This window comes from Pristiophorus japonicus, chromosome 3 (genome assembly GCF_044704955.1).
Source record: "Pristiophorus japonicus isolate sPriJap1 chromosome 3, sPriJap1.hap1, whole genome shotgun sequence".
Taxonomy (NCBI): Eukaryota; Metazoa; Chordata; class Chondrichthyes; family Pristiophoridae; genus Pristiophorus; species Pristiophorus japonicus.
The window spans coordinates 112,644,084-112,653,070 of record NC_091979.1 but is presented as its reverse complement, the minus strand read 5'-3'; the positions used below and the strand labels follow the sequence as shown (position 1 = coordinate 112,653,070).

Sequence of the window (8,987 nt, the reverse complement as noted above, 5' to 3'; positions counted from 1 at the left end):
TTATTCAGGTTGGATTTATTTTTATAATATTTGTAGAAGTATAAATAAGGATTTATTGTCGAATTTAATGAGTTCCCTTCCCCCCCCCACCTCGTTCTGGACGCCTAATTTGTAACCTGCGCCTTATTTTTTTAATGTGTAGAACAGGTTTTTTCAGTTCTACAAAAATCTTCACTGGCTCGATTCTACTTTAGTTTGGAGTACATTTTCACTGTGGAAACTTTCAAATCAGGCGTCAGTGGCCGGACACGCCCCCTTTTAAAGAAAAAATTCTGTTCTAAACTAGAACTGTTCTACCTGACTAGAACTGCAGAAAAAAAAATGTGGAGAATTGCGATTTCTAAAATAGTCCGTTCTCCACCAGTTGCTCCTAAAAATCAGGCGCGAATCATGTGGAAACTTGGGCCCTAAGATACTCCATTCTAAACCAGTTGCTCCAAAGAAACAGGAGCAACTCGGGCTGAAACTTGGCCCCATTAAAACAGTCTTAAGCAGTATGAAACGAACTATTTAAAATGACTAGTGCTGTTTTTAGCAAGTTATTTTAATACCAAAGAATTAGTCATTACACACTTAAGTTTTTTCTAATTTTTGATGTTTACCAGATTATGCTTTGTAGTAGTTTGTAACTCTCAGCAATAAGATATATTTCTTATTAATTTTTCAAAAGCTAACTGTCATATTCCTTTCTCACATTCCTCCTTTTTGTCTTTTTTCCTCAGCAATCTTACAGTGCTACCAGCAGGCCTTTATGGCTCCAGGCTGCTGAGTCTGCTTACAGGTTCACTTTGGGCTCAATTGCTGGAGGTGAGTGACATGTCATGGTGCTGTGCTCAGACCTAGGCTGATGTAATAGGATCCTGTCAGATCAGTACAGATCAGCTAAGGTGCAGGCCATTGTAATAAAGGGCCAAAGTTGGAAGGCTCTGTAAAGTTCCCTTTATATTTACTTGTGATCAGAGGACCCGACATAGTACTACAGTGCCACTTCTGGCTCCAGACTGTCTTCAGGGCAAAAGCTCAATAATTACATAGGTCTTCCGGACCAAGCAGTGAAACATGTTAATTATATTTGATGGGAAAGATACAACAAGTGTTCCATGAATGAATTTGAAAGAAAATCTAGGGATTAAGCTAAAATGTAGACATGTGTGCTGTTTTAAAACGTCTCTGCATTATAGTATATGTAAATGAAGTTGTTTATAGAACTCTCAATACTCCTTGTAGTTTTTATATTTTGCCTCCAACCTTGCAAGTGCCTTTACCACATTACACTGAAAAAAGTCTTGGGGTTGCAGCAAAATTTCCATAAACGAACAATCCCATTTAATGTACTAAGGCATGTTGGTAAATGCAATTAGATTCAGGAAACACCTTCGTGTAGATTCATTATGCTACTAGAGATGAAATTTGAAAACTTACTTATTTAACTAGTTTGGGGCAGCATTCTGTACTAGCCATAAGAATGTCTAAAAGGGGTTTAATAATTCTTGATATATTTTATATATAAAAAAAATGTTATGCTGCAAAGTAGTACAACCAGCCTTTATTTTTTAATTGATTAAATAGCAAAAATTAAATCACTTGTTTTTAAAAAAAAAAATTAAAAAATTCTGTTTTCATGTACCTGTAGTAAATTTCCAGTTTGGCAGACTAGAATTTATCGCAGTATGCCGTCTAACTAGATACTTGTACACTTCTGATACTGTACCCCATTTTAAACCCTTAGCCACATTATCAGAATGGAAGGTATTAAAAGTAACATTGATGTTAATAGCAGGGGCTATTTTCTTGTTTTTAGGTTGGCTTTGGTAACCAAGAAGGGGGGCAGGCTGTCAAACCTTTGCTAATTGACTGCTATGTTCCGTATGCAGTAGTACCACATTGTCCTTTCTCCCCACTTAACCTTTTGCTTGATCCTGAGCTGACTTGCTACCCACATCCGATCCGTCGTCTAAAGTGCAATTTTCCACCTCCAGAACATTGGCTGTTTGTGCCTACCGTTATCACTATGCCACAAGAACCCCAATTCTGCTTTCATTCTCTTCAGAATCAGTGGAGCCACTCACCTAGTAAGAACTGTGCATGGGTGGGCTTAAAATCATCTAAGCCCATCTGCTGACCCGAGGCCACACGGTTCCATTATGATTACATTTTATCTTCACTGTCTTCGAATTTGGCCGAGGTTCCTGCTGCAGGCAGGCAGGGGTCTAATATAAATATCAAAGCTGTGGCCCGATTACATTACCGGCATTGCAATGGCATTTTAACGTCGACATTTGAGAGGCCTTGCATGGGGTGAACCCAACAGCTGGATCATGGCAGTGGTCGCGGAGTGACCAGAAGTGGCTACAGTAAAATTGGCCAGATTGTGCTTCATTAATGACTTCCAAGTATTCCGCCTGCTTAGGGCTCCCCATGCACCGATCCCGCTCGAGTCAAAATCGACCCCAGTATCTCAACTATAAAAATAAAGAGTGAAAGAGATGATACTGGCAGGAATACTGAATAGATAGGTTTCATCAGTTTTTACTGAAAAGGCTAACACAGAAGAATGACAAAGTAGTAAAAGTCAAATGTCCAGAGGCATTGTACCTGCAGATACTCTTATTTAAAAAAAAAAAAAAAATAGGGAAGAGATAGAAGAGACACTAGGATCTATGTATAAAAATGTTAATACAAATAGGAATTATGCTGGAGGACTAGTGGATATCAAATTTAATTCCTATTTTCATCCAGGAAACTATAAGATTAGTTAGCTTAATGTTGGGGGTAGGAAAGATGCTAGAATCTTTGCTAAAAGTTGACATAAAATATCTAGAGACAGAGAATATAATAAAATATAACAGATTTTTTATAGGAAGGTCATTTTTTAAATTAACTTTATTAAAGAAGTAACAGAGTAGACGAACAATGCAGTTGGTGTGGTATACATGGATTTTCAGAAGGCCTTTGATAAAGGTGCCACATAAGATACTCGTATCAAAGCTCAAGGGGTGTGGAGTCAGGGGCCAGATAACAGAATGGATTGAAAAATGGCTAAAAGACACAAAGCAAAGGGGTAGGGGTTAAGGGAAGTTTCTCGGACTTGCAGGACGTGGTGTCCTGCAGGGATCCGTGCTGTTGTTTACAATATACATAAATGTTTGGACTTGAGAATTGCAGGTATGATAAGATTTGCAGATGGTACCAAATTGGGGGGTATAGCTAATAATGTGGGGGATTGTACCAAAATACAGGAAGGCATAAACAAGTTTATAGAGTGGGTGGATAAATAGCAAATTAAATTCAATACAGTGAAGAGTGAGGTGATTCATTTTGGTAGGAGGAATATGGAAGCCACTTATTCCTTGGAAGGACAGAAACTAAATAGGGTCAGGAGTAAAGAGATCCAGGAATACAGATACATAAATTGCTAAAAGAAGCAATACAAATTGATAAGGCAATAAAGAATGCAAACGAAGTACTGGGGTTTATTTCTAGAGGAATACAATACAAAAGCAGGGAGGTAATGTTACATTTTTATAGAACCTTGGTTAGATCACAATTGGAGTACTGTTCGCACTAACAGATCAAATAAAGAATTTCTTTATACAGTGGCGAGAATGTGGAACTCATTGTCATGTGGATTGTGCATTGACACATTTAAGGGGAGGCTTATTGCATACATGAGGGGGAATGGAACAGAAGGATGGGGGGGGGGGGGGGCGGGGGCAAGATGGGATGAGGTAATTAGTGTGGGAGGAGGCTCTTGTGGAGTGTACTCCAGTTGGCCCGATTGGCCTGTTTCTGTGCTGTGAATTCTATGCATGTTCTCCTCACTGGCATTCACTCCTCCAACTTTCACAAACTCCAGTTAATGCAAAACATTACAGCTCAGCTCTTCTCTTATCCAAATTTCTATAGCCCTAGCACTCGAGTATTTTTAAGCTTCCTTTCTCCATTTTCTTTATTGTTCATATTAAGAAGATTTTTAAAAGAAATATACGTTGCTAATAGTCCACAGAAGTATTAGACCTGTTTAGAGACGTCATTTATGATCTTGGTAACGCTGCTGGTGATCCCCACTAATATTAGGTGGTATAGTTTAATTAATGCCTATAAAATACTCAGTGACTATTAACACTTTTCTTCTAATTTACTGAGATTTTATTTTCATATACAGGTAAAGTCCGCACCGTTTATAGCGGGCGCATTGGTGTTGACATAATTCGCTCACTATAAGGGTTGGATGGTAAAACCATCATTACCCCAGACACACTCCCACACTCCAGGGGATTTGGAGTGTATCATTAAACGTTACAGAAGTAAATCCAAGTGTGTTAGAGGTAGCAGCATATGACAGAATCAAATAAACTACACAAAATAGTGCTGACACTTAAATTGATTTTAATGTATTTGCCTCACCGCCTTATTAAATAGTACTTGAAACTTCCGGGTTTCAAAGGCGGTGGCAGCAGTTCAGGAACTTTGAAATTGGCCAGCTCACAGTTCATCGGAAGCAAGCGGCACTGCTGTTCACCTTGCAACACTGGCGGCTTCGACCTCTTTTTTTTTTTATTGTGGTTTGTGCAAATTGAGTGCATTTCAAATGACAAGGAAATGAGTAAATTTGAAACGACAAGGAAACCTGTCTTGACAGTTAATTATTTCTTTCAACCTATAACTTTAAACAGTAGGAACAGAAGAGTAAGTAATTAAGGTAATTGCACTTTAACGAGTTGCAATAAGTTTATTGAAGTGCTCAAAATAGCCGGTGTGCTTAATACCCTGTAAGCAGCGCCTCTGTAATTAATTTCTATGGTGATGGAAAATGGTTATGGGAAATTGCCCGCTATAGACGGTTTCTTGCCATGTGGGGCGGTGTAAGTGGTGGAGACTGTATTTCAATTTTCAAAACTAGTGTGAAATATTCCATAAGGGTTCAACAATGCTATTTCAACGTATTTTGTCTTTTTATGCAGCGGTGGGAGCTACTGCAGTTTATCCTATTGATTTAGTGAAAACACGGATGCAGAACCAGCGCTCTACAGGATCCTTCATTGGCGAGCTGATGTACAAAAATAGTTTTGACTGTTTTCAGAAAGTTGTTCGGTACGAAGGCTTTTTTGGCCTTTATAGAGGTAGGTTGTTAGTAAAATTATACAATTGTTTGATTTATTAAGGGAGTGTGGTAGTTGTACTATTTCTTAGTTAGGATGGGAAGATTATCTGATCCCAAACTTCTTCTAATGGCAGTTGTGTGCCAGATGCTTTGAGCTCTGTGACAGTACCTCCAGTAACATTTCCCTCCATGCACCAAGGCTGGCACTTGTTCTGATGGGGTAGATGAGATTGTGAATTCAGTGTCATAAGGCGCTCTGAATTTGAGCCGGGGGTGGGGTGTTGGGGTAGAATAATAATCTGTTTAAGAGTTAAGTATTCTTTTGTTTCATTTCAGGAGCTATTGTTTCATTTTTTTTCATTGCACAGAACTATTGGGAAAATATCCCCCCAACCCACCCACTCACAAAAAACACCTAATGTACTCTTCTGGAGTAAAATTTAAAATGGCATTCTGGGGATATCAAATCCTGTTTATGTTTTCCCTCATCGCTTTGCTGACTGGAGTTTTCAGATCCTGTGGTTCAAATTATCTTTTCTACTGGACAAAGTAGATTTATGAAACCCAGGTGAAAGTATGCGTGATACAATCCTGTCAATACCTGTTAAATGTTGCAGTGTGGCCGGTGCTTTTGACAACATGCTTCCAAACATTACAAATATTTAATAATATTTGTTTTTGGAGAACAAGGCAAAGTTGTTTCTTGGTCGTTTTCTTTCTGACTGAAAATAATTACTTTGCACTGATTGGAAAAAGTAACAAAAGATCAATGCCACCATTTGTCAGCAGTAGCAAAAACTTTTTAATAAAAATAAAGGAAAATGTGGATAACCATAATCTTGTAATTGGGATTTCTCCAAATTTTATTTGACCAGCATATATCTTATAAAGTGCATGATCTATTCATTAGGAGAAAAACAGATCAGGGGAATGGAAAATTAGGATGAATGTCAACCCTCAGTGCGAAGCAGAAGTTTGCTTTTGTGAAACGTACTTTTTTTTGTTCTAAAAAGTGAAAACCAGATTGCTAATTCAAATGAGAGGAGGAGAGACTGCCACCTGCTGCTGGATTATTGCAGAAAGTGTACCAACGACAGTGCTGCTTTTCTCTAAGCACGCTCCACTTATTGATGAGAACCTTTGACTGGCAGCACCAAGTATGCATGACTGCTTTGGCTGAGTACCAGCAAAAGTCACTCAACAGTCTTTTCAGAAGCAGATCGGGTTCACTGGCAGACATAAAACAACTGAAACGAACACAAAACATCATTTTAACCGTTGAAAACAAAACAGACTTGATGCATACAGGGGGAAAAGCAGTAATTCATGAAGTCCTACTAGGAAGTTGAATTTGCTTGATTAACTTAATTATTTTGTGTGTGTATATGTCCAGGTTAAGGTCAGCTGTGGATTAGCTATCTGTCGAGAAAATAAGTTAAGTTAGTCAGTACGATTTTTACATCTTGCTTAGGTCATCCGTGTCCCTTTTGTTGGCCTTTTAATACAAAAAATAGAAATTAGACAAAATACAAAGTGGTCCACAGCACTGATATCAGCGTTATTCCTTGGTTAAAAGTTCCTTGCACTTCCCGAATGTCCTTTCAGTGAACTTCAGCTGCCTAGGTCCCATGCTTGGAATTCCCTCCCGAAACCCCTTTGCCACTCCACCTCCTTTAAGACCAGCTTTGTTGACCCATTTCTGACCAAGCTGTTAATTAGCCCTCCTAATCTGTCTTTTGGTTCAATGTTCATTTTTTTCTTTATACGTCTGTCAAACACCTTGATACATTTTTATACATTAGGCGTGCTATATAAATGCAAGTTGTTCTTGAAATATTAAACAAGCTACCACGGAGGTGGGGACAGGTATCCTACCACATAATCACTATACCATTTCTCTACATTTTTTGTCTTGTATTTTTGTCTTTGGGTAGCTAAGTTATTTTTACCGGAAGGAGAGTCTACATGGAGAACATTTTATTCAAATTACAGTCCCATTTTGTAAAATATTATAACTAGACATATTATATATTTGAGCCTGTTCTATGCCAAGGAACCTATGGGTATGCTTAGGTTGGTGCTCCATGAAGGGTGGTAACCCATCCTATCGAAGGACTGTAGTGCCAGAGCTTGCAGTTTCAAGTCCTTCACTTTTTTTGTAACCATTATTTTAAGATGGTAACTTTGTCTCCACATCCTGGGACAATGGAGAATGCCTTGGGACTGTTGAGTGAGATGGTTTAGTTGGAAAGATGCCATTAAGAGGCAACCAATATGGCAATACGGTTTAGCTGCTTCATTCAACCCCAGGAACTGCATGTATCTGGATCTTTCTGCTCAAGGGGGCTGCATGGGCTGTATAGTCTTTATTGTGGATAGCTAGTCAGATTGTGCTCAAAGCTGTCTGTAACTGTATGTTCAGGAAGAACAAGGCACAGGAGGTGATTTTCATTTCTAGAGTGTGTGATGTACCTAACTAGACCACCATGGAGCGGGGGTGCCAGATGACATCACGATCTCTGGCCGCAGGAGATCGGGGTGCAAAGCCGTAGCGCCGTTTCTAAACCCTGGTCCAATATGGCAGGAGTTGTTGCCTGCATCACGCCCAGGCAGCGCAAATGCCCCGAATTGCTAGCCCCAGGAATCAATCCAGTGAACCTTTATTGCAACCCCTCGAAGGCAAGTATATCCTTCCTTAGGTAAAGAGACCAAAACTGTACTCGCCAAAGCCCTGTATAATTGCAGCAAGACTCCTTACACTTATACTCCAACCCCCTTACAGTACAGTGTAACATACCATTTGCCTTCCTAATTGTTTGCTGTACCTACATGTTAACTGTCTGTGATTTGTGTACAAGGACGCAAAAATCCCTCTGAATCCCAATATTTACTAGTCTCTAACCTTTATATAAAAATATATATATGCTTTTTCATTGTTCCTACCAAAGTAGATAATGTGAAACTTCTCCACATTATACTCCATCTGTCACCTTCTAGCCCAATCACTTAACCAGTCTATCATAGAATCATAAAAGTTTACAGCAGGTTACGGCACTTTTAAGTGCACATCCAAGTACTTTTTAAATGTGGCGAGGGTTTCTGCCTCTACCACCCTTTCAGGCAGTGAGTTCCAGACCCCTACCACCCTCTGGGTGAAGAAATTTCCTCAATTCCCCTCTAAATCTCCTACCAATTACTTTAAATCTATGCCCCCTGGTTGTTGACCTCTCTGCTAAGGGAAATAGGCCCATTCCATCCACTATATCTAGGCTCCTCATTATTTTATATACCTCAATGAGATCTCCCCTCAGCCTCTCCTGTTCCAAAGAAAACAAATCCAGCCTATCCAATCTGTGCTCATAGCTAAGATTCTCCACTCCCGGCAGCATCCTCGTAAATTTCCTCTATACCCTTTCCAGTGCAATCACATCCTTCCTGTAATGTGGTGACCAGAACTACATGCACTTCTCCAGCTGTGGCCTAACCAGTGTTTTATACAACTCAAGCATAACCCACCTGCTCTTGTATTCTATGCCTCGGCTAATAAAGGCAAGCATTCCGTATGCCTTCTTAACCACCTTATCTACCTGGCCTGCTACTTTCAGGGATCTGTTGTCATGTACTCCAAGGTCCTTTTGTTCCTCTACACTTCTCCGTCTCCTACCATTTAATGTGTATTCCCTTTCCTTAGCCCTCCCCGAATGCATTACGTCACACTTCTCTGGATTATCTATCCCTTTGCAGCCTCATACTTTCCCACCCAGCTATGTATCGTCAGCAATCTTTGATACATTACACTCGGTCCACTCATCTAAATCATTGATATAGATTGTAAATAGCTGAGGCCTAAGCACTGATCCTTGTGGCACTCCACTAGTTACAC

The 8,987-nt window shown here is 39.6% G+C and overlaps 1 protein-coding gene across 1 annotated transcript in view; it reads left to right on the top strand.

Moving 5' to 3' along the window:
• Positions 1–8,987, top strand: part of LOC139254271 (electrogenic aspartate/glutamate antiporter SLC25A12, mitochondrial-like) — a 169,748-nt gene that overhangs the window by 85,541 nt on the left and 75,220 nt on the right. The window contains exons 6-7 of the mRNA XM_070873658.1: positions 723–807; positions 4,965–5,123. Coding sequence (XP_070729759.1) covers positions 723–807; positions 4,965–5,123 — 244 coding nt within the window. The remainder of the gene's footprint in view (positions 1–722; positions 808–4,964; positions 5,124–8,987) is intronic.